At 41.3% G+C, this 26,651-nt stretch overlaps 2 protein-coding genes across 4 annotated transcripts in view; one reads left to right on the forward strand and one right to left on the reverse strand.

The window, feature by feature from the left end:
* The window catches only part of LOC134541304 (uncharacterized), a 475,001-nt gene that overhangs the window by 184,341 nt on the left and 264,009 nt on the right, over nt 1–26,651 (forward strand). For all 3 annotated transcript variants that reach the window (XM_063384632.1, XM_063384633.1, XM_063384634.1), the window contains exons 5-9: nt 3,246–3,428; nt 5,117–5,317; nt 8,438–8,737; nt 10,871–11,618; nt 17,179–17,330. In XM_063384632.1, the coding sequence (XP_063240702.1) occupies nt 3,246–3,428; nt 5,117–5,317; nt 8,438–8,737; nt 10,871–11,618; nt 17,179–17,330 (1,584 nt within the window). The remainder of the gene's footprint in view (nt 1–3,245; nt 3,429–5,116; nt 5,318–8,437; nt 8,738–10,870; nt 11,619–17,178; nt 17,331–26,651) is intronic.
* Nucleotides 34–2,797, reverse strand: LOC134541215 (uncharacterized). The gene is made up of 2 exons (XM_063384462.1): nt 2,784–2,797; nt 34–1,180 (listed from the first exon to the last, which is right to left on the reverse strand). The coding sequence occupies exons 1-2, from the start codon at nt 2,795–2,797 to the stop codon at nt 34–36; spliced, it is 1,161 nt and encodes a 386-aa protein (XP_063240532.1).

Genomic DNA, 26,651 nt, shown 5'->3' on the forward strand with positions numbered 1-26,651 from the left:
CTCGTCTGTCCGCGAGTCGCAGGCGCTCTCCTCTCACACTCCTGTCCCTGTCCACACTGGTGCGCTCTCAGCTTCCTCTTTCCTTTCAACTTGCAGTTCCTCTTTCCTTTCAACTTCCTCTTTCCTTTCAGCTTCCTCTTTCCTTTCAGCTTCCTCTTTCCTTTCAGCTTCCTCTTTCCTTTCAGCTTCCTCTTTCCTTTCAGCTTCCTCTTTCCTTTCAGCTTCCTCTTTCCTTTCAACTTCCTCTTTCCTTTCAACTTCCTCTTTCCTTTCACCTTCCTCTTTCCTTTCAGCTTCCTCTTTCCTTTCAGCTTCCTCTTTCCTTTCAGCTTCCTCTTTCCTTTCAACTTCCTCTTTCCTTTCAACTTCCTCTTGCCTTTCACCTTCCTCTTTCCTTTCAGCTTCCTCTTTCCTTTCAACTTGCAGTTCCTCTTTCCTTTCAACTTCCTCTTTCCTTTCAGCTTCCTCTTTCCTTTCAGCTTCCTCTTTCCTTTCAGCTTCCTCTTTCCTTTCAGCTTCCTCTTTCCTTTCAGCTTCCTCTTTCCTTTCACCTTCCTCTTTCCTTTCAGCTTCCTCTTTCCTTTCAGCTTCCTCTTTCCTTTCAGCTTCCTCTTTCCTTTCAGCTTCCTCTTTCCTTTCAGCTTCCTCTTTCCTTTCAGCTTCCTCTTTCCTTTCAACTTCCTCTTTCCTTTCAACTTCCTCTTTCCTTTCAGCTTCCTCTTTCCTTTCAGCTTCCTCTTTCCTTTCAGCTTCCTCTTTCCTTTCAGCTTCCTCTTTCCTTTCAGCTTCCTCTTTCCTTTCAGCTTCCTCTTTCCTTTCAGCTTCCTCTTTCCTTTCAGCTTCCTCTTTCCTTTCAACTTCCTCTTTCCTTTCAACTTCCTCTTGCCTTTCACCTTCCTCTTTCCCTTCAACTTCCTCTTTCCTTTCAACTTGCAGTTCCTCTTTCCTTTCAGCTTCCTCTTTCCTTTCAACTTCCTCTTTCCTTTCAACTTCCTCTTTCCTTTCAACTTGCAACTCCTCTTTCCTTTCAACTTGCAACTCCTCTTTCCTTTCAACTTGCAACTCCTCTTTCCTTTCAACTTGCAACTCCTCTTTCTTTCCAACTTGCAACTCCTCTTTCTTTCCAACTTGCAACTCCTCTTTCTTTTCAACTTGCAACTCCTCTTTCTTTCCAACTTTCCTGCAGCTGCATGTCCCTGACGCTAGCTACACCTGTCCAAACTGGCGCGTCAGTTCCGTTCAACACTCAACAATGGATGTTGCGGACGCGAGTTCACTTGTGATACGTGCAGCTCATTTGGTAATTAACAGTGAGAAAAAAGAAGAAACAACCACAGGCAACGCTCAATATGGATGAAGGAGTTTTTGAAGAAACGGGATTACACGATTTTGAAGGAAGTACGTCCGGATCATGGTCTGTTAAGAAATTCCTCAAGGATGTCAGGAGCCAACTTTGACACTTTGTTGAGTATGGTTCAGCGGAAAATTGAACCCATGGTGGTTCGTACCTCTCATCAGCCCCAGAACCCGTCTTTTTCTTACTAACTTTTTTGCGTTCTTTCAAAAAGTATAAGCACAAGCTTTTTATAACATCAAGATTATATTTCTTTCCCAAGTTACTTAACACGTCGTTTCGAGCGGCTTTGTTTGTATACAACTTTGAGGAAACATCCCACAAAGCAGGACACTTTTTATTTTCTTCTATAAAATTTAAAGTATCCTCAACCGCGGACGGCATGGCTTCAAAAATATCAAAAGCGCAAGGAAAGGCGCACGAAATCCCCGAGTTGTACGGACCGGCTTTAGTCACCGTGTGCGCTACGTTCACTCAGCCCGTTCAACTCCGATGTCGCATACAAAAACACATTCGTCAGTTGCGTTCCTCCGTGCGCTAGACGCATGCCTTTGACACGCGTAAAAACGCACCAGTGTGGACATAGCTAAAGGACGATGTTAATAACAGGTGCGAAAGGTATGTCCACACTGGTGCGTTTTTACGTGCGTCAAAGGCATGCGTCTAGCGCACGGAGGAACGCAATTGACCAATGTGTTGTTGCATGCGAACACTAATTTTAAAATGACTACACTCAAAACTAACTACTGTTCCTAACACTAATTTTAATACCAAAAATCTAAATTCTAAATTTTTTATTAATTCACTATTAATTATTTGTAAATTATTTAATTAGGGTTATCCCACATATGACACCAAAATGTTATGATTTTAATAATCGTTTATCGCCTTCACTCCGTCAGACCTCCGAGACAAGCTTCTAACATTACCATGCTCAATCGCACGGGATCTCATACGTTCATGAAACTAAGTATTTTGAGTTTACTGCTCTGAACTTTTATTTATTCCTCATATGCAAAATTTAATTCACATTGGTAGAAAAATGTTTGGTTGCTATTTGTCACGCCTTTCGTCAAATTATTCAGTATACATAGTCATATTATAAAGAGAGAGAGAGTGAATTTGTTAGTTTGTAAGAAGTAAACTCCAAGAGTACTGGACTGATTTAAAATAAATATTTACTGTTTTCAAGCTACATTATTCCAGATGGGCATGGCTATTTTTTAAATTTAATAAATTACATTCCTGTAAGATAAATAATTACATTGCCAACTAAAACCGAAATGTGTACCTTTATTACTGTTTTACAACTATTTAAGTATAATTTATTTACTTTCATCTTTATAACAATTTTTGTACCTGCATTACTATTTTTGTTTACTTTCATATCTGTATTTTCTCTATATTTGACATTTAATTTGTGTTTTACGTGTCCCACACCATCGTGTAAAAACATTTAAATGGTAAAATGAACTAAAAGTAGATTAATAAAAAATAAACAAACAAAGACCTAGTAGACTGCTTAGTTGCAATTACTTTCAGACATAACAAAATATCGATATGACGCCATCACGTGGAGGACTTGTGCGAACTAAATATTCTTGAATATTTTATATGTTTGTATACCTAGCTAGTGAAAACAAATTCGGAACTTAAACCAGTATCTTTGTCATATTAACTTTGTCATGAAGTCGACACAGAATTTGTCAATAAAAAAAAATGTATCTTAAGACCAAATATGAAAATATAGTGGGATCTTTACAATAACTTAGATGTAGAAGTTATAAAAACGTTATTGAAAGAAAGCTTGTAGTGTTAAATATGTGTATACAGCCAGGTACCACAGCTAGTCGTTTAGTCCACCTGTTAGCTACGTGTTATGTGCTCGCAGGTATACTCAGCCCCGACCAGATGAAGACAGACCTCACGATGTACGGGGACGTCTCCGCGCTGGCCTTCAGGCACTGTCTGCAGTCTGACGACCTGCAGTGGGCCAGGTTTGCAGACCTCACCTGTGAGGCGTCACTTCTGGACAACCAGGAGTGCCCCATCTACCTGAACGACACGCTGGACGGTGGGTCCCATGGTGATCTCCCACCTTCACCCATAACCCCATAACGGCATGGGCAAACCAGGGTTGTCGCATCTGAGTGCAATACATGCTGGACAGTGGGTAGCTGTGGCGGTCCCATGGTGATCTCTCATATTCACTCATTACTTTATAGCCCCTCATAACGGCAAATAATATACACCTAAGTTTTATTTTTAACGAAATTCGAGCTGTTTGAAACACACAAAAAAAGCTATTAAGTTTAGGTCTCACATGCACCAAAATTATTTCAGCGATTTTCCTACTGATCGCACATTGTGTCACGACACTATCTCCCGCTGCTCTGATCCTCGTCGATCCGATCTTCGCACACGAAGCCCATCGCTCTTCGCTCTCTATCGCCCGCCAAGGTGTACCCCACCCTCCACCCTCCACTCCCCGTTTATATTCCTCTCAGCCGCACCCTGGAAGGTCTCGTAGCCCTCCTCGACTCGACACTCGAAGCTACCAGAACAATGACGTCTAGTAACGCCACTTCAAGGAGACGAGGCTCTGGGAACATGCCAAACCTTCGAGAGGGGTATAGAGGTGAAGAGGCGCCGCTGCTAATCGGATTGGGCGTGTAGCGGTAATGGAGGGACGGGCACTATCTGCATCACGCCACTCCCGCAGGCTGGCGCGCCGTATGACTGGCCTGCCTCGTCACTAGCGTCCTCGTAACAATAATTTCGACACTCGCGTGAATTTTTACCTTAATTTGTATGGCCTATTTCTAAAATTTTAACCGATTCCTCTCTTGTGTTTATGCCACATTTCATTCCAACAGGTATTCACTTAGTGTAATATCATGAGTGTAAAAATGGTGTGCAAGTGATGACAATTACAAACACTTTCGCGACTTTTTACGCCCATGATGTTCCACTTAGTGAATATCTGTTCAGAGTATTTGTTGTAGAACAACAAATTTAAAGGAGGTATCAATTTAAAATTTAGAAAAAGTCCTTAAAAATAAAACGGCTGAAAACGAAAAAATCAACATGCCGTGTGAGAACGAGCTTTAAGGTGCATGACATCGCAGCTCTCAAGCAACGGAAAAAACAGAATTGCAAATTTTATTTTGAACGAACCCACATTTCTTGTATCACTGGTAGAGTATGTCGAAACTCAGACAGATAAGAAATAAAAAATCAATAAATACTTAAAACAACTTTTTCATCACCTAGTATCTAGAAAGAGTGATATGTACGATTTCGAAATTTCTAGCATTGTTTTAATTAATTTTACACGAAGTGTATGTCTGGTGATATGAACTATTTAGTTTTATTCACTGCTCGCAGTAAACTGTTGGTCGCGTTTTGCGCCAAGTCGGTTGGCGTTTTACAGACTGAATTAAGTCCAGAATCAATAGCCACGGATTCTGTGAGCTGATGAAAAACAAACTCTTGGGGACAGAATGTTAAATTTCATTTTCTCTCACTGACTTTACTTGGAATGGTATAGTATGTCGGTCGGTGCTATGTAAGCATCACCTTAATTATACGTTTTCGAATATTCCAAAAAGATCATTCAAACACTTTCACATATTAAATACAGCCCAAAAAGGATTATGATTTTGTTTTATTTGATTTTAATCCACATATTCTGAATGAAAATGCCCCTGAAAGCTACGAGGAGGTGTGACGCAGCAGTGGTGGTGGGCGCGTGGTCCGCAGGAGACGCCAAGAGGCCGCCGTCCAGCCTGCCGCTGCGGCTCGCAGACGGCGTCCAGACGCCCTCCGACGCCTTCACGCCCGCCAGCGCGCACGACGCCTCTGACCACACGCTGTCGCCCGAGGACCTGCCCCTGGACGAGGCGTGCGACGTGCAGGGCGACCTCCGGGTGCTCGACGTGGTGGAGGAGCACCAGTTCGCAGGTAGAGCAGCGCTGCCAGGTAGACGCTCTTTCCAGGTGTACGCCACCTCTTTAGAAGCGTACCTACGCCACCTCTTTAGAAGTGTACGCTACCTCTTTCGTAGTGTATGCTATCTCTGTTCGAAGTGTACGCTATCTAATTTCGAAGTGTACGCTATCTAATTTCGAAGTGTACGCTATCTCTTTTCGAAGGGTACGCTATCTCTTTTCGAAGTGGTCGCTATCTCTTTTCGAAGTGGTCGCTATCTCTTTTCGAAGTGTACGCTATCTCTTTAGAAGTGTACGCTACCTATCTCGAAATGTACGCTATCTCTTTAGAAGTGTTCGCTATCTCTTTAGAAGTGTTCGCTATCTCTTTAGAAGTGTTCGCTACCTCTTTTAGAAGTGTACGCTACCTCTTTTCGAAGTGTACGCTACCTCTTTTCGAAGTGTACGCTACCTCTTTTCGAAGTGTACGCTGTCTGTTTTCGAAGTGTACGCTATCTGTTTTCGAAGTGTACGCTGTCTGTTTTCGAAGTGTACGCTATCTGTTTTCGAAGTGTACGCTATCTGTTTTCGAAGTGTACGCTGTCTGTTTTCGAAGTGTACGCTATCTGTTTTCGAAGTGTACGCTGTCTGTTTTCGAAGTGTACGCTATCTGTTTTCGAAGTGTACGCTGTCTGTTTTCGAAGTGTACGCTATCTGTTTTCGAAGTGTACGCTGTCTGTTTTCGAAGTGTACGCTATCTGTTTTCGAAGTGTACGCTGTCTGTTTTCGAAGTGTACGCTATCTGTTTTCGAAGTGTACGCTGTCTGTTTTCGAAGTGTACGCTATCTGTTTTCGAAGTGTACGCTGTCTGTTTTCGAAGTGTACGCTATCTGTTTTCGAAGTGTACGCTGTCTGTTTTCGAAGTGTACGCTATCTCTTTTCGAACTGTACGCTTTCTCTTTTCGAACTGTACGCTTTCTCTTTTCGAACTGTACGCTTTCTCTTTTTCGAAGTGTACGCTATCTGTTCTTCGAAGTGTTTGCTATCTCTCTTAGAAGTGTTCGCTATCTCTCTTAGAAGTGTTCGCTATCTCTCTTCGAAGTGTATGCTATCTCTTTTCGAAGTGTTCACTATCTCTTTTCGGAGTGTTCGCTATCTCTTTCGAAGTGCGCACTATCCTTGAAAGGGCATAATATCATTTTCAAATACCTAGCTCAACCTCAAGCGAATATTTAGTTGCTTGTGCATCACAAATTTCGATTTTTTTATAAGATGTATTTTTTTTTAGGTGTAATTTTTTCATATTGTAAATGTGTAGCGTAAATGTATATGTGTAGCATGTATATATTTTTTGTATAGCACTTTTAAAACTGCATATCTGTATGCTGAATTATGTGAATTCATGTATTCTTGCAAATTATTAGCTAATTTTTTTAAAAGTAGTTTTATTACTTTAGGAAAATATGTAGATACTTTGTTTTTCCTTAAAAGTTTCTGGTATGTGATTAAAAAAAAACAAACATATATGTGTGTGTGTGTGTGTGTGTGTGTGTGTGTGTGTGTGTGTGTGTGTGTGTGTGTGTGTGTGTGTGTGTGTGTGTGTGTGTGTGTGTGTGTGTGTGTGTGTGTGTGTGTGTGTGTGTGTGTGTGTGTGTGTGTGTGTGTGTGTGTGTGTGTGTGTGTGTGTGTGTGTGTGTGTGTGTGTGTGTGTGTGTGTGTGTGTGTGTGTGTGTGTGTGTGTGTGTGTGTGTGTGTGTGTGTGTGTGTGTGTGTGTGTGTGTGTGTGTGTGTGTGTGTGTGTGTGTGTGTGTGTGTGTGTGTGTGTGTGTGTGTGTGTGTGTGTGTGTGTGTGTGTGTGTGTGTGTGTGTGTGTGTGTGTGTGTGTGTGTGTGTGTGTGTGTGTGTGTGTGTGTGTGTGTGTGTGTGTGTGTGTGTGTGTGTGTGTGTGTGTGTGTGTGTGTGTGTGTGTGTGTGTGTGTGTGTTTAATGGGTCATTGAGAAGATGATGATGATGTTAGTTGCGATAGTTACTGTAATACATACTTGACATCATACATGAGTTTCTCAGTTTATTAATTCTAGGAATTGAAAATCAATCTCTATTGTTCTTAACTTAGTGGTAGAGTTGGTGGTACCACTAGCTGCTAGCTCATTCTAGCAGATTTTATCTTCTGCCATTTCAGGTACTACTTGCATAGGCCTATGAATATGCACAGCAAACACTATATTCAGTTGAAACATCCGAGAGAAAACATTATACTAAGAATTTAGTTCCTTCGCCTGTGATTCGTACGTGAAATAAAATGGAATTTATTAATGCAAAGTAAGGAACAATTGTGAGAAAGTAGTGGACGAGATTGCAGTAGATAATTTAACTGTAACATAACGTAAATTGAGAATGGTAATAACATGTATTATATTTAAATAATGAAATCATTGTCTCGCACACCATGTTAGTTATTATCGTGTCATTTCTGTTAATAAGTCATTTCCTGAAAATTCAAAATGGTAGTGCTTTTACACTTTGTTTCATTTCAAAATTCATCAACAAATACTTACTAAGTATTATATAATAACTAAAATGTCACAGAAGTGTTCACAATTATGATAACTCACCAGTTCGAGAAAAAAAAATTGTGTGTCAGAACAACAAATAATGCAAGAGATATAATGGAGAAAAATTACAGGAACGGATATTAAAAAGAAATGACAAGCAAACCCGAACCTAAAAAACACATTTAATGCTTGACAGATTTTTATAAAATCTAGGCAAGATGGGCATATAGTGTTGTGGGCCCTGTTTCCAGGAATGTCTTTCTCCATAAATATGTATAAAATCACATAGTGATGGTAAATGGTCAGTAGCACTATGGGCCTTTGTTTTCCCAGAACTGCAAGTGGTCGCCAGTTGTATTCCACAAGGCTTGTTGGTGTGTAGTGGTTGCAGTGGCTGCTGTGGCTGCAGCAGCTGCTGTGGCTGCAGCGGCGGCTGCTGTGGCTGCGGCGGCTGCTGTGGCTGCGGCGGCTGCTGTGGCTGCAGCGGCTGCTGTGGCTGCAGCGGCTGCTGTGGCTGCAGCGGCTGCTGTGGCTGCAGTTGCTGCAGTGGTTGCAGTGGCTGCAGAGGTAGCTGACGCGGGGAGAGCGCTGTGCGCAGGCCCGTCGTCCGCCGAGCCGTCCTCCCGCTCCTCGGCGCCGCCGGCCAGCAGCTTCGTGACAAGCGTGACAAGCATCGCGAGCATCACGAGCATCACGAGCCTGGACACGGGCTACCAGGGGGACGGCGAGTGCAGCCGGCCGGGCAGCCGCGGCGCCGACCACTGTTCGCCCACGGCGGGGCCGCGCGCCTCGCTGGCCGCGGCGCTGCGCATCAAGGGCGTGGCGCCGCACGACGCGCTCACCGACTCCGACTTCTTCACCGAGAGCGACGCCGACCCTCACGACGAGCAGGCCGCAGGTGCGCCCTGCCTGAACACCTCATTCGTCTCGCGCGTCAACAAGCTCAACATGTCACTGTCCTCAGGGGCGCTACAACAGGGGGGGGGGGGGCAAGGGTATTTTGCCCCCCCTCTGAAACCTTGAAGTGGGGGTAAACGGGGGCAAATAAAGTGCTGCGTAATCAATTTTTAGATAATAAAACTGCTTAAATAGCACCATTTTCCACCTTGAAATACAAATTTTCCCGGCCCCGCCTCAATAGGGGGCATCAATGATTCTTTATAAAAAGGTATATTGCCCCCCCTTTGGAAATTTAGTTGTTGCTCCCCTGATTGTCCTGACTCTAGTTCAGTATTCCATCACTCCCAATCTCATGTCATGATCATCCAAGAACATAATAATTTTTTTCCAAGAAAATATGTTGGGATGAAAGAAGTTAATTTTTTCCGCTGACTTGTCAATCTGACAGAACCAACAACTGCCAACAATGCTAAGTATTTTCTCGGACGTAATTATTTCACTTTTTTCTCTCGCAACTTCCTTAAACTGTGATGGGGTAACTTATTTTTTTTTTACTGTTGCCCATTTCAAAGGGAACCTGCACTATCATACCTTGCCAGGGTAGAAGTCAAATTTTAATACAAAATAAAACAATGTGATTCGTCAATAGACTTGTTGCCAAATTCGAACCCTCTATAACACTCTTTACTGGTTTGCATTGAACTTGGTAAACTCTAATTAGTTATTAATTACCGTTTAGTCCGTTGTGGAGTCTAAAATACCCAATCACCCAATGATAGAAACCACAGGCACAATAATCTGTTTAACAGTCTACAGTATGTTGCCAGAAATGATGTGAAATTAGCACTTTTGCAATATTAGCAAACACTTATTTCGAATGTACATTTAGCATTTTTATGGTACAGTTAGTTGAATAACTGCTGGAATACTAGTGTGTGAGCACATTTTCATTCCCAGTATGAAGACAGTATTTACCTATATATTTTGAAGGTTGACATAAATTTTTGATATGAATGGATGTGTAAACACAAGATAGCAATAAAAGTTGCTGCAAACCTTTGTTTTCTTTAATATGTGTTACCGTGAAAACTGCTGCTGTCTGTTTCAGAAAAATAGGAGTCTTTATTAATATGTATACAAAAGTAATTTATTTTATTTTTAATTATTTCGAAGTTGTTATAGCACAGAATTTACCAAGAATGTAATAAAATGTAAAACGTTCTTTAATAAATTCTTTTAAAACGTTAGAATTGTTAAGAATTGCTGTGATGAGACACTGCTTAATGATTGGAATAAATTTGCTAGCCATTTATTGTGAAGCAATGTGCATTTAGTGAATGAATATTTCCAGACTGGAAGGATAAACCATAAATGCTGGAACTCGACTGTGCGCTGTCAGAATCTGGTGGTAGGGTAACCTGTCATTAATGAAAGATTTTGTAAACGCTGCAGATACAAAGCACTAGCGAAAATATCCCAATATTACCTTTTAATCATGTCGTGGTATCCTCCGTGTGATTGAGTCCAGGTGCCGACACTAAGTAAAGCTAAAGTGTGTCTCGTTCTTAGTTTCCATTAGAGAGAAAAAGGCGCCCACTTTCCAGATAGGTACCACTCGGCATGTTAAACATTAAAAATATCAAGTTTTATACCAATGATAGTTCTAACAAGTTGTATTATTTTTTTTTACTCTACTATTTGTTTTCTCTAAGACCATAAAAAGTGTATGAAAGGGAAAAAAAACTATAATTCAATGCTAAACACCAATTATCATTTTTAAGGAGAAACTATTTGTGACATTTAATAACTATTAATAGCAATGCATTGCATTGAATTATGTGCTAAGATTTTTAATACCTATATTTGTTGACAAAAAGGGTTGAAACCAAGATGGCGTCTTTCAGTTACGCCTCCTTGGAAGTAAAAATGTAATATTATGAGATGATGATCATGATGAAATAGAAGATATATTCCCGAAATTCTCATTCCGAAATTTTTCTTTATGAAGTAAAATGTTTAAGATACATTTAGAAAGTTTTGATTGCATTACAAAGTGGTCTGTCATAAACTAGTGTCGCATGGCGCACAGAGCGTAGGTGTCGAGCACTGCACGGCATGGCTGCTGCTGCAGGCCGGGGCGACCGCAAGGCGCAGGTGATAGACGGCACGCTCTACGGCAGCGGCGACGCGCACCCCCCGGCGAGCCAGGCGGGCGGCACGGCGCCTCCGCCGCACCGCCGCCCCAGCCTCACGGCCTCCGCCAACGAGGAGATGGAGTCGAGCGGCGTGTACTCGGACCTGGAGCGCCGGCCGGACGAGCAGCCCGACGCCCCGCTCAAGACGGTGCCGGAGACCCTGCCCTCCGTCCAGGTGGACTGCTCGCCCGACGCCAGCACCAAGACCTCCTCGCGCTCCGACCTCAGCCAGCTCAAGGCCGGCTTCCCGGCCCCCGCGGCGGAGTCCCCCGCCCCCGAGTCCCCGGACCGGGAGCCCCTCGGCCCGGAGGCTGCCCCCAAGGCCGCGCCGGCGACCCCCGCGGCCACCGTCAAGAAGTACAAGATGCCCAAGAGGAACGTGGTGTCGAAGGTGAAGTCGCTGATCGACTCCTCGCTGGGGGCCGGCGACGAGCGGGAGAGCCAGCGGCCCGCGAGGACCAAGTCGCCCAAGAAGGGCGGCCGCTGGGACGCCGTCATGAGCAAGATAGCTCAGGGGCAGGCGGAGAACAGGTGGACGCCCACCAAGCTCAAGGACGTGAAGAGCAAGGTGCTGATGAACATACTGCCGCCGCCCGCTCCGCCCGTCGACGGAGGGGCGAGGAAGGGCAGGCTGCCGCTGCCCAAGAGCAGGCTGGGCCAGGACAGCGCCGTCAAGTCTAAAAGGTAAGACCGAGGAAAACTTTCATTTACTGTAGTAGGACCACTGGTCTGGGACAAACAGTTATTTTGGTGCTCCTCCCCAATACAAGGTGACACAGAAAAACTGGAACTTTTGGCAAACAAATAAAAATAGAATACATTTTATTGACAGAAATTGAACCATTACAACTTTACTTTTAAGGAACAACAATTTAAAATTATCAATTTAATTTAACGGTTTGTGATTTTTTTCTTGTCGGGCTGCCTCAAGAGTCGGGTCCACACAACTGTGTCAAGGACACTCGATGGATTGAAGACTTAAATTCGTGGCAACCCAGCTGAGATGTTGCAGCGATCATTGGGGAACCTGAACAACAGACTAAAAGAATGTATATACTTGGACAAGGATGACATTTGCAGGATGTAAATTTCATTGCCATAATTAATATTTTGAATTGTTGTTCCTTAAATAGGAAGATGTAATGGTTCGCTTACTGTCGATAAAATTTTGTGTTGTTTAAGGTATTCTATTTTTATTTGTTATCAAAAGTTATTATTTTTCTGTGTCATCTTGTATTTAATGTACAACTTAATTTAACTCCACAGTTACAAAAAATCCCAAAGACTGTGACTGTTACTGTGGCCATAAATTTAAACGTGATTATTGCATATCACATTACTCAAAATGTTTATGATCAATAGATCTATAATTAGGGTCGACCAAACAGTCTTGCAACTGGACCAGGCCCTTCTTGCTTCTCCTGCTTGACCACCTGCACATAACCTCGGAAAGTCGCGCTAATCCCACATGGAGCGTGCCTCACTAGTTCCGAGTGAAACAATTTTGCTAAAATTTGCTTTGTTGACCCATGAATAGACTAGGTATTACATCTTCAGAGCTATCATATTGGTTATATGCTTCCAACCCAGTGTCACTTGTACTGCACTGGTCTTTTTTGTTGAAGCGTGGGCTTGGTACTCGGAGCATGATGATGATTTCATGCGGACATGGTCCTGTTATTTGCAGTTGATTGGACTGTCAACTCTCGAGAGTGTAAGTTTTCATTGTGGGCAACTAGCTTAGCTTAATAATTTGTATTTTACTGTCTGCTCCGACACATTCACACTAGTTATGCTCCAACATTTTATGATAACTTTCCGTTGTTCCTCCCCCATCACACTTAACCCTCCCACCACCATACTGACAACCCGCAAGAATTTTTACCCCCACTTTACATAAATATTCAGTTTTATAATAGGATGTGTTACTTAAAAAATATATATTGTGGTTGCAAGTGCCTGTGGAATAGGCAATGTAATGTTTTAACTCATAATATAGGACATACACCATTGCTAGTTTGCACTGGGCGTCATAGAGAAAACTCAAAGAGCAGACAAAGTAAGATGACCCACAAAACAAGCCAAATTCAGCCGAGGTCAGATGTTCAAAAGTATGGACAGTGCAGAGAATTACGTAGAAGGAATTAGTCAGAACATTATCACAGCACAGACGAACACAGAGGGCTCACAACGACGCGACACTTGCAACGAAAGCCGAAATACAGGCAAAACAACCTTGGAAAACCTAGCGACAGACAGAGGAACCCAACAATGTTATTAAACAGATAATCTGGACACCACGCTGACAACGAGGCAACACATGCAAACCCAGTGATAAAATTAAACATGTAGTTATATTATCTGTGTAGTATTATCGTTGATTTCCTCTGTCTGTAACTGTGTTGTCAAAGAATGTAGTTTTGTCTGTTTATTGATTTTTGTAACTTTCTCGTCATCTGCCCACTGTGTTAGTATGTGCTGACTATTTTTGTTTTCATTTAATTCTCTGTACTGCCTATACTGTTAATATTTAACATCAGTTTTTTTCTCTGTGTGTTTGTAGAGGAGAAGGTCCAAAAACGGGCTACCACTTTTATTTTTTTACCTACAGATTTACCTGCTCACTAAAATGAATTATTTTAGTGTCAGTTACTTCTAAAACATTCCTGAAAGTGATATCAATGTTCAAAATGCAAATTAACAGTTTTATTTATCCAAAACCACATGTTTATACAAAGAGGTAAAAAGGTTAGTTTTTCAGTGGTGGTCCAAATATGGGCTACTCCTAAAGAAAGAAGAAATAATCACATAAAAAATTTAAAAAAACACAATTTTTGTTCAGAAACTCTATTAACTACTGTCTTTAAACCACTAAAAATTTTAATTAAAAATAAAAGCACATTTTTCATTTTTATTACTTGCAGAAGTCACAGATGTATATGTCTTTTTCCATTCCAGCACAATCAGAATGTGCCCAATCTTAACAATTGTAGCACTGAATCCACACTTCCCCTCTAACGTCATCTGAAAAGAGTCCATCACAGAAAATACATGCTGCATTGTCGTCGCCAGGTTTATCCCCCAGAGGAACCGCTAGCTGGTCATCACCACTGTTGTCATTAATTGGAGGGTGCCTGTGGTCTTCTTCCGAGTCCGACACATCTTGTTGAGTTTTCCTCTTTGACCTTTTGGGTTGGCTTGTTGCTTTTGACTTCTTTCTCTTTGCTTGAGCACTTGATTCCACGTTCACAATTTTTCGACTGTTGTTCAAGGCTGCACGCTCCACACTTTTCTTCAGTTCTTCTTTGTAGGGAGATCCAGTTATGATGCAAGTCTTTGCACTCTTACGACCTAGATTGCTCTTTTTCTTTGCGACAATGGGAATCGGTGCTACTTCATATGGACTAACCTGTTTGGATGTTGAAGCTTGAGGGTTTGGTTGTTTATCCGGGGTGCTAAAAAGTTGATGCTTATTTATTGATCGTTGATCCACTTTTTGTGTAGTGGAAGGGTCAGGAAAATTGACAGAAGTTGCCGCAGAAAGTGATGGGCTGCAAGTTTTATCAGCTTCCTGTGCAGCAGCCAAAAATTCACTGTCTGAGAAAATATGCTTATCAAGAGGGTATATCCCCGTTGCTCAGAAACCATTCACAGCAATCTCTCCAGTCTGAACTTTCAGGTAAGCTTTGCCAAAGAGCTCCATTGTGTCATTTGGTGTGACAGGGGGTTAGAATGCCTTAACCATTTTCTAATTTCCTCACTGTAGTGAGCCTTCAATGGACCCATGAAACTCTTGTCCAGTGGTTGGAGTTTATGGGTTGAGTGAGGAGGGAGACACACAATGGTCACAAAGTTAGCCCTTGCCAAGTCAATTACTCAATATTTCGCACATGGCTGTAATGGCCATCCAATACAAGAAGTACAGGGGATTGTTCAGTTGGTTTAGTGCGTTCAATAAATAAAGACAGCCATTCGGTGAACAGATGAGTTTGCACCCAGCCAGATGGGTGGGCCCTTCCAATAGTCCCAGGAGGAGCACCTTTCATAAGCGTTGTGGCCATATTCACCCTTGGGAAAATCACATATGGAGGAATGAAAATCCCAGAAGCACTCATGCAAGCAATAACTGTGATGGTGCTACCTCTTTCAGCAGATGTCAAGGCAGCCACTTGTTTTTTTACCTTTTCTTGAAATGACTGAAGGATTTTTACTCTGAACTATTGTCAAACCGGTTTCATCAACATTGAAAACTCTGTCTGGGGGAAACTTAAAATTGTCATAGAGCTCTTCCAACATATTGAAGAAGGCTTCAACATTTTCTCGGTTGAAGCCAAGGGCTCTAGCAAATGAGGTCCCACATGGTTTTCGTAGAGATAAACGATCTCTGTGTCTTTTCATGAACAAATCAAGCCATGACCTACCAGCTTCCTCAGAATCTTTCCAGGGTGTTTCCAGGCCATTCCGAATGGCTAATTCAGAAGCCAGACGCCTCAAATCTTTAAGAGTGCATCCAAAAAAATGTTTCTCCATGTTGAGCAAGTAATCTACAATCTCAAGTTCCAACTCTTCCCCTAATAAAGTTTTCCTGCCCAGCTTGACTTGAGCAGCTTGGGCGGGCTCAACATCAATTTTTTTACTCAAAGTTTGGAGAGTAGTTCTAGGAACATTAAAAATTTTACTTGCCTTCAAAGTTCCCATCTTGCATTCACGAACAGCTATGATGGCTTCCTCCATGTTGTGTGCATCACATTTCAACCTCACATTCTTTTTTTCATATTTGTCCTTCGTTCTGGGAATCCTAAAAACAGATTTTAAAAAAAAATTAAAAAAGTTAATTCTCCTACTTTGTGCTATAAATTGATTGTAACAAAACATTTTTTAAAACACAGATTTGTCTATATTTGCTCAGAATCGAAGTTAATATTTTTATATTAATTCAAGTCAATATTTTTTTGCCTTCGAATTCATTTAAAATTTGCGACTGCAAGGTCTAAAAACGGGCTAACATTGTTGGTCCAAAAACGGGCTAGCCTGATTTTAGACCATCAATGATAGCCCGTTTTTAGACCATCCACTACTTCAAGTTGGCATTACTGGCAGCCATTAAAAAACAAACATATCAAGCACAGCAGCTGCTCTACAAGAAGCTTAGATCATCTACTTTCAGATGAGGTTGAATTAATATACCTAACTGAATAATTAAGAAAAAGAGAAATTTAAATTCACCTACCTTGAAAAGTTTGGAGTTCCTCAAAAGTAGGTTTTTTGATTAAACAATTCGCTACAAACCACGTGGGCCAAGGGCCGCGGCCATTTGCTCACTACTGTTTTCCCGCTTCTTACTGTTTCTTTTAGTGCCAATCCCGCGCATGCGCACAACTCTCTTCCCCCACTTTCAGCAGGTAGCCTGTATTTAGACCCTAGCCCGTTTTTGGACCTTCTCCTCTACTATTTTTTATTATTGGTACTTTGTGTTTTATCTTTGAAATCGTGGACAAACTAGCAATGACTTGTGATCAAAATTATGATTTCAATCAATCTTCTTACACAAATAATGTATATGATATGATATCACTTCTGTGATAAATATACATAAATATGCTATTTCACTAGAGGGTTTGCTGTAAACCATGAGCATATTTCATTACATGACAAGGCATCAGAGTAACAGTTATCCAAGCAAAACAATTTTTAAAAAATTGGTTGTCTGTAAAGTCGGTTTACGGACGATAGTATAACATGACGTCATAACAAAACATTGATGAAAAGATTGCATACTTCTATGAATAAAATTGAATCATTTTTATTGAATTATCACTATTTTGTATGGATACAAAGAAGGAGTGAAATGAAATCTACAATTTAATTGATAAATTTACTTTTATTTGCACTTATTAATTCAAATATGTTTATTACTTTAACGAACAGATTGTTTTAACTATAACTTTTATACATGTTTGCTATTCAACTTCTACCATTCTGTGTTATTCTGTTAAGGATAGGACGATGATAGGAAAAGTAGGAAACGAATGGGAGTGTTTCAAGTTTAAATGCGCCTGGAAAAAGTCAAATCGATGGTTGTTCCAATCGAGTGGAAGAGAGACAGATGCTGCGCAAGCGTACAACGAGCGTAACGGGACAATGAGTCATCCTTTTTCGTGCGTGCAGCCGGCGTTCATCGATTTATTAGACGTCACGTCAATAAAGGTGACGAGACTAGTAGGCGGGTGTGTTCTGGTTTCAGTCGACGCAACAGGACTCTCGCCTCGTCCTCCCAGGCCAGCACCCTTCACGGGTCCGTCAACAGCTCTGCACACAGCTCTGCGAGCGACCTGAGCGCGGGCCACGGGCAGCGGACCCTGTGCAAGCCCTTCAACAAGTCCACCACCTCGCTCGGTGAGTGGCCTTCACCTCTGTGCTACTTGCGCTCAAGTGTGTCTTCACTAGTTCTAAACACATTTGCACATGCAAGGGAGAGATATAAACAGGGCCGGTGCAAGGTAAATTGGCGCCCTAGGCGAAAAACCATAATTGCCCCCCCCCCCCCCCCAGGCCGGACAGCCCAAAAAAAATTTCCTTGCCTCAAAATACACCACGTAAGCCTAAGATTTTGTCAACAATCAAATGTAAGCAGGCTTTTTTTTTTTTACTTTTTTACTTATTACAAATCATAAACAGGTCACCGTGGACTTTAAATAATTACTTATATCAATCTAAACATTACAAACTCTTAAAAAAACCATTTTCATCTAGTTTCAATAATCGTTAAACATGTTATATGAGCTGTTATGAGTCGTGCTGCGCCGCCCCCAGCTACTTGGCGCCCTGGGCGGTTGCCTGGTTCGCCTATATGGACGTGCTGGCCCTGGATTAAACCAAAAGATACCATATTGGTTTCAACAATTTGTATGCTGTAAAAGATTTGAAACATTAAATTTCTAATACTTACCTTCGTTGAGGAAGAGTTACCTCATTAGGAGGCTTATTAATACCATAGCATGGTGTATATTTTCGGTATTATTAAAGCTGGAAATTTACTTCAAAAATTAATTCACTACTAAGCAAAAATGATTTCTCAAGGGATTCTTTCAGTTGCAGCCACTCACTAATAACTTTAGGCATTCAATCAAGTTAGATACTATGTTATATTAAAGACAAGTTTGTAATATCAATGTATAGAAAATTGTTAAGGCCAAAAAACTGTCGAAACCATGGTGGCATATTTTGACCCAATACCTCTCTCATAAAGTACATACATATCTACAGTGAAATATGCGAATATATGTCTTGTTTCTTATGGAATTTATTTAGTATTTCTATGAAGTCTAGTTGTTGAAGCATTGTGAATCATCTTCCTGTTAAACACAAATTATATATATTCTCAATCGGTCCTCATCGTCAGCCACATTCCACACAATACTAAAACTATAAAAAAAATATCTACTGCAAACACTTGTAAAATGATTATGACAAAAGACACCGGGTATCATCTGTTCGATGTTGTCCACAATGACAGTGTTGTGATTTAATATGAATCAGGGTATGTTATGTATGTATGGAATGTTTCCAATTCGTGGTATATAGGTACCTAAATAGGGAATACAACAGAACCAGACAAGCACAAGCCACGGTACAGTATATCCTCAGAACTCACGCGGCGAAGCGCTTGAGGAAGGTATGTGCTGGGACGAAACCATGGAGGGGGGGGGGGAGAAGGTGTGCTGCAAATTTTAAATTTTTGGCACAAATATATTTTTCATCTCAATTCCCTAATATAAACTTTGTTAGCCCATTGTGCAACCTGATCAAATCTTTCCTACTAGTCCCATCACATTTAACCAGCCCCGCAGCTGATAGCTTTATGTGATTTCGCCAGGCTAGTGTTAGCCATCATTTTTCTTCCCGCCTCTGGCCATAAACGCGACAAGTAACTGTGTCCAGCTTCGTGACCGCGAGCGCTTTTCTCAGCGCCCTCCTAGGGCAGCCCTCTTCCCAGAGCTCAGCTTAGGTTAGCAGCTCCATTCATGCCCCATTCTAATGTTCCAGGGCTGTCTGGCCCGTATTGGTGCTCGCCCTAAGACATTTCTCACGAGCCAGCAGATCCCCCCCGTCCCTCTTCACGAACTCTGCCCAGAGCACTGACCGGGGCCATTGATGCTTTAGGCTCCCGGCGAGCCTAAATCAAGGTCTTCTCACTGGCCGGTGAAAGACCTGCTTTCGCCATCTCGTGGCGAAAATGACAACCACTTTACTTTAGTTCGGCGCTGGAGCGAGATACCTAGCGGCCGTCACCTCGCCACTCCCTAGTTCTCTTTTAGCCCGACAGAGCGCGCACCAGTTGGCCCCTTTAGTACCAGTCTTACGCTAGCCCCTCTTGCAGGACTTTTGCGAACTAACCCCGAGTGTGTTTCTCCTTCTCACCGACGGAGCGCACTGCCTTTCCGAGCGCGAGTGACCTCCGATGCCCCTTAAGTTAGGCCACGACTCACCTTTGTTATTTTTCTTTTGGTCGGTGCAACCTCCAGCTAATCAGAGGCCATTTCCCCCACTTCATAGGCCTCTAGGCCTCTAGCCCAAGTTTTAACAACATATAGCACTGTGGATTGATTGATTTGTTCTTCTTATGTCACCTGGTCCCATCTCTCTGGAGCTTTGTCAGCGACTATATTCGCAAGCTATCTCGCCGCGACTAACTTAAGGGATGTGATCCCTAGAGTCCAGGATTTATCCCTGTTTTTTTTTATTATCTAGTTTTCTAGTCGCTTCAGTTCATACTACTAGCTAATCTCGTATCATGTCTCGTGCGTGGCTACCGCGAGCACTTGTGCAGCTTCGAAGGGAGTGAATTTCTTCAATTCATCCCCCAGGATGGTAAGTGGAAAATTCAATGCCTTTTTGCCTATAGTTGGCTCTCTATTTAATTTTTACCCTAACTTCTCGATTCTTGTTGTTTCGTAATTAAATCTATATTCTTGACCAGTGGATTTTTTTTTTTTTTTTGTTCCCAAGGGGTTCAAGAAATGATCCGAGAGATGGTGCAAGAGTGCAGGGTTTTCTCAGGCTCAAGCCCGTCCCAGAATTCCACTAAATTTACGCCTTTCCCTCTGGAATGGGTTCTACGAGTCTCCCGCTTCTAGTCACCGCCAGTGAACAGTCAACGATCAGATATTGTTAAATAAAATTGTATGTAGTCCCGCACTGTTTGGGTTAACAAACGTTGCAACTTCCTAATTAAATTTATTTATGTTATTTTTTTGTGAAAACATTATTGTTAATTTTTACCATTTATAATATATTTGTAATTGATAACTTTTACCAGCTGGGGCCCCATTAATTCTGATCTGTGTAATTTTTTAGTTTCTGAAACCATTAAAAGAAAATAATGAAAACCATAATTAAAAATGAAAAAGGGTAAGCTTTAAGCAAACTACTACTACTTTTATTTATTACTTCAAATACAATCCATTTTCTACTTCCTGTAGTGAGAAGTAAGTTTCCTTTTTCGTAATGTTTCTCCCTTGTGTACCTCTGAGTATACTGTTGTGTCTTTCGCCCACTTAAAGCAGATTCCAGGGCTTTTATAACAACATTAATATAAAGCTTTTTTAACTACACTAGGGCAGAAACGGGGGGGGGGGGGGGTAGGGGGGATAGGAACTGGCAGTGTAAGTAGTGTTCGAAAAAAAAATGTTAGAGGGCAGACGAACTGAATTATTTGAATTGAAAGATACTTACATATATATCGTCAAATATTAAAGAAAAGGGTATTTTTCGTGTACTATCTAACTTTTGCTGTATTAAAAATGAAATGACAGCAAATAAATCTGTTTATTGACCAATTAAGTTTAATCAAAAATATTTGTAATAGTGGAATTAATTTTTGGTTGCCATATGGGGTGTTTTGGGGAAAGGTTTTGGTTTGGCTGGTTTGAAATCAAAAGGGGGCTCCAAGCTGAGTTCTACTGTGGGTGGAAACTGTGATAGTTATGCCCCTGGTTGGAACTGTGCTAGTTATGCCCCTGAGTGGGAACTCGTCTAGTTACGCCCCTGGGTATGCGTTGTGTTATGACATGCTGAGAAACAAGACAGGAAGTTACAGGATGACACAACATCGATCAACGTAAGGAATTTTTTTATTCAAAACTTCCAAACGCAAACCCCACATCGCAACAACTGGTCAAACTGAGGCTCCAGCATTGACGTCTTGTTAGAAAATGTTCTCGGAACACTCTCTGTGCCACATGTCGGGCTTTTCTTGGTTCCTGTTCGCGTCCTCGCTGGAGATCACAGCATGATGACTATGGTTGCTGTGAACTGTGTGTTTGTATGCTTTCTAGAAAGCACCCTCTAGCAAAAACTCTTGATATGCATTTCAATTATATACTTTTTATTAATCCTGTGTCAGAAACTGACACTTGAAAAAGTTTATCAGTTGCAAAGTCTTTTGTTATTTAATTAAGATGGGATTCGAAAGTGTGGAAAATGTTCACGTGAAATGAAATTTATTTTGGAAAACAACACAATCTCAATAAATTGTTCCCACTGTTTTCGTGTCCATAGCTGTGAAGAGGGAAGCCTTCATTTCACAGACGAGAGAGCCACACCCGAAGTTCCCCGAAGTTCATGCTCGCTTTTTTTTTCCGTTCTATCTCATTGTATAAACCGGTGTGGCATTAAATTTTGCGGTCGATTCGGATAGGTAGGCTACATTATAAATACTTTAAAACATTGTGGATGGTTGGTTATATTAGGTAAGTATAGCTACATTAAAAATACTGTAAAATCATTTTATGGTTGCTTAGCAAATAACTTTTTAATATGTAGCTATCCAGGGCTAGGAAACCGTTTACATGATTTCACAGTATCTTTAATGTAGCTATCCTAACCAAATCAATCGTCCACAGTTTTAAAGTATTTATAACGTAGCTTACCTAACATTTTACAATGAACAAAAAAAACAACCTAAGATGCACGATCGGGCGTTTGGCTCTCTCGTCTGTGAAAAGGCTTCCCCTGTGTATACGTGTCTCGTCAGCGCAAGAGTGCGCTGCAAGAGGCTCGCTCCCAGACTGCTGTCGTGAGAGGAAACACCTCCGTGAGATTCTGTGCTGCAAGCAACTACAAAGATAGAGGCTTTGCTTATACAGCTTTTTCCTTCAACAGGCATGTCTGAAAACCAGCCTACTATTTGGGGCCGCGTCTCGCGATCAAGGGAAACGGTATAACGGCGTGACTCGCTACAAATTCAATCTTGACGTGTTATTTATGTGGGGTACATACTTTTAAACTATGGAACGTGAAAAACACTGAAAAGAAACTACATTGTTTAGCTGCGATGATACGGGCTGGGAGCGAAAGATTTTGTTAAACGTATCTGAGTATTTTTTAAAAAAAAAATACCACGATTGCATGCAATGCAGTTGAGAAATCTTCCAAAGAAATCGGCAGTTCCGAACGAACAATTTACGCCCTTAAGACGAAACTGCAGTGGCAAGTGGCATAGTACCCAAGTACGCCTGGTAAAGTAAAACCGAAATGGAATGGCAAACACAAATATTGCTACCATAAGCTTGTTTACAGGAATATTCCTGTAAACAAGCTTATGGTGGCATTATACAAAAAGGCTACAGTGAATCGTTCGCACTATTATTATGTGCTAACATTCCTCCCACTTAAAACGTAATTTTTAACTAATGTGAATAGTGACAAATCACTGCCATATTTCTCCCGTTTTACCCTGCATAGATTCCTATGTGACGACGTAATTCGGTGGCAACATACCTAGTTGAAGAGAAGTTAAAATAATAGTGCGTATTATTATGTACGTTTGTTAGAATTTTTATTTATTTTTTGAATCTTTAACTAAAGCAAACTGTTAATGTTAAAAGGAAGAGAACCATTTTGCTGTGTTTCGATATATTTCCATGTATTATAACTTTCGACTCGAAGAAGCTACGACTTTCGTTTGAGTTTGTCGTCAGCTCTCTTCAAAATCTATCGATTGCATATATAAAACATTAGTGTAAAATAGTTACAGTGAATGTGTATGGTGTTAAAATAAAAAAAATAGCGCTTTTTATATTTTGTATAGAAAATATTACCGGTTGCGTACACGTATTCACGTACAACACACGGCCGTGTCCATGATACAGCCACACCCCATTTATTTCTACGTACAGGTACGTCTAAGCATACACAAATGTATACAAATCAAGCTATTTCAAAAATATTAAAATCATTACTTCAGTAGATTTTTTTTCTTTTGTAGAGCTATAAATTTTATTTATCTTACAAATATATAATTACTGAAATTAAGAATGAATGCTTAATTTTTTTAAATAATTATTAAATGAATTTTTTTTGAACTGTTAAAATTAATCAGAATTTACCTAACAAAAGATTACCATCTTAATTCACCGATTATCATAAACTTTTGGTTGGGCCTGTACTTACGTTATTTAAGTGAGCAGGATGCGTTCATGATGTGAAGAATATTGTGTTTTCTCTGGTGATCTCTCTGTTACCATCTGCTTCCCTGAAGAGTCGCGGGAGACGGTTGATACGCTCTCTGTGAGAGGAGCGTCTTGCGTGCCAAGTGGTGACTGTCTTCCTGAAGATGAGATTGAATCCTTCTCTCTCCCCACCAGGCACAAGTAGCCGCCGTCCTTGTCCATGCTCCACGCAGCACCCACGACGCCAACTGCTCAGTGCTTGGACTAGATACTGCAACATGGTCCTGCTGTGGACTCGACCATACATCTCCTGAAAGAGTGTTCTTTGGAGTGAAGAACGTAATACAATGCTTTACACAGTTAACCTGCCAGCAATTTAGTGGCCATTACGCGAGAGGTGGCAAAACTACCACAACCATGGAATTGATTCATCGCAAAATTTTTTTTTTTTTTTTTTTAACTCCGACCCCGTACTCCCTGGAGCGAGTTCCCAAATTCTGTTGTTTTCGTAACTGTTTGGGTGTCTGACTACTACACTTATATGAATATTAGACTCCCAGCTGATGGCAGCTGGCAGATGCGTGTCCAACAGAATCGTGGCAGATGGCGCAGACCAATTCAAGTACCACTCCGTAAGAACATTTTGAACCCTCGGCATGCTGAAAGTACTGGTTACAAATTATCCAGAAATCTTAACATTTTTACGGACACTAAAATTATTTTTGCAAAATGTAACTTTAGCATTAACATAACCTTCAAAGAACTTGGTAAGTCTATTTTAATATTTAATTTTTCTCCTTCAACGTCCTGTTCAGCATGTTTTTAGTGAACACGCAACTCCAGGAGCTTACTTCCACGAGGATCCAGTTATCTGGAACTGCGAAGAGCTCCATTAACACAGACATGGTTCACGTGACGATCACTGCATAGCTTTCTTGCCTATCAAGCATTACTGTTTACTGAAACCTCCTTAAATGACCTTATAGCCTAAAGATTCCTTGAAAACTTTTTTGGTAACGTTCAAGATAGTTAGAAGGATCCTTGCAAAATCACCGATGCATACTTTTCTAAAAGGTCATGTTGGTAGAATCCTTATGGCCTTCGAAATATTTGGGAAAATCTTTTAGTAAAAAAAAGTAACATTATTTTGATGTTTTGCCATATAACTGCCTTCTACATCATTTTTAAGTTGAATTATTATTGTCTTAGTTAGGCCTTTTAACGTATACAAATGTAAAATTCCCTTGAAATAAAGCCTAAAGAATTTGTAAATGGCAACGAATCCCGTAGAATAAGAATTTCTTTTTTGATTCATCAGGTTGTGTTAGTTGAAATAGTCCTGATATTCTACCACAACTGGTATCTTACTGAATTTAGCCATTAATTTGAAGGATGTTTTGGGCGAGGCTGTTTCCTGATGGTCGCATCAGTATTCGGAAACAGCAGTGCACAATTACGTGCGAGGCTTGGTAGAGAATTACTGCAATTTTGAGTTTCGAGAGTGTCGCCAGCCGACTGTGTCTCTCTCCCCCCGGGAGAAGCCGGGAGATACAGGCAGACACCGGCAGAAACAGTGAGACGTTTGGAGATTCAGGGAGACGCCGGCAGATAAAAAGGCGCTGGGAGATAAGGGAGACTCCGGGAGATAAGGGAGACTCCGGGAGATAAGGGAGACTCCGGGAGATAAGGGAGACTCCGGGAGATAAGGGAGACTCCGGGAGATAAGGGAGACTCCGGGAGATAAGGGAGACTCCGGGAGATAAGGGAGACTCCGGGAGATAAGGGAGACTCCAGGAGATAAGGGAGACTCCGGGAGATAAGGGAGACTCCGGGAGATAAGGGAGACTCAGGGAGATAAGGGAGACTCAGGGAGATTATGGGAGACTACGGGGAATTGAGGGAGATAAGGGAGATTACGCGAGATAAGGGAGATTACGCGAGATAAGGGAGATTACGCGAGATAAGGAAGACGCCGGGAGATAAGGGTGATGCCGGGAGATAAGGGTGATGCCGGGAGATAAGGGTGATGCCGGGTGATAAGGGTGATGCCGGGAGATAAGGGTGATGCCGGGAGATAAGGGTGATGCCGGGAGATAAGGGTGATGCCGGGAGATAAGGGTGATGCCGGGAGATAAGGGTGACGCGGGTTGATAAGGGTGACGCGGGTTGATAAGGGTGACGCCGGGCGATAGGGGAGACGCGGGGAGATACAGGCAGACATCGTCAAGAAGAGAGCTACCCCTCGCAGGCGGGGACCTACGGCGTGCTGCCATGTTGCCACTGGGTGGGTCGCCGGCAGGAAGAAGGCTCTGAAATACGAGCTGGACTGAAATAAATGTGTTGGCGCGTGTCCTGTTGGCGCCAGCTGGTCTCAGCAAGGAGCGGTTATACTGGGCGAGTCATCGGTCGCTCGCGTGACTGGAGTGGGTCGTCTTGGATGATCATTGTTTACCTTCCGTTATGGTGAACAATATAAACTATTCTTCGCCAAAATGAATTTGTTAATAACCAGTAAATATCAAATAGATAGTTCTGATATTCTCTGATTCAACACAGGTAGCTGGTAGCAAATTGAAATGTAAAACATAATATTTAACAGTTGATAACATCAAGTAATCATAATTTAAATAATAAAAATGGTTTAACTCATTACATACGTAGTTACGAGCATTTTAGAATGTTTTATCATAAACTTGAAATGTCTTTAAACTATATTGGTTTTTACTATGAAAAAAAAGAATAATGCAGAGACTGAAATGTATTAAGCAATATAGAATATATTATGCTAATTAATTTATAACAGAATTTTGGAAGTTAGGCTTCTTAGGTGCGTTATGAAATAATGATGAGAGGGATTTTTTACGATGCACGCACACCATGCAACTAAATTGTCACAGGATGAAAAACAAGGTTACATTCAAATAAAAATAATAAATGTGCTTTAAATCATATGCGTACTTTAGTGATTGATACCTATTATACCCTGGTCCATAAATTAATAATATATACTAATTTTGAATAAGTGATTGAAATGGTGATTATTTACTTAGTGTATTTATATAAGTCAGGTTAGGTGTGTTTATATTAATGTTGAATACTGAGTATTTATTGTAATTTTTAAATTTAATTGAAATATATTTTACCAAACGTATTTTATAATAGCACTCCAGTCCTGTTATTTTATTACTTTTTTATTATTTGCAGCAAAATAAGTAAGTTTAGTAAGTATAACTTCTAACACGCGCATACACAAGTACACACAGCC

Source organism: Bacillus rossius, chromosome 18, assembly GCF_032445375.1.
Source record: "Bacillus rossius redtenbacheri isolate Brsri chromosome 18, Brsri_v3, whole genome shotgun sequence".
In the NCBI taxonomy this organism is placed as follows: Eukaryota; Metazoa; Arthropoda; class Insecta; order Phasmatodea; family Bacillidae; genus Bacillus; species Bacillus rossius.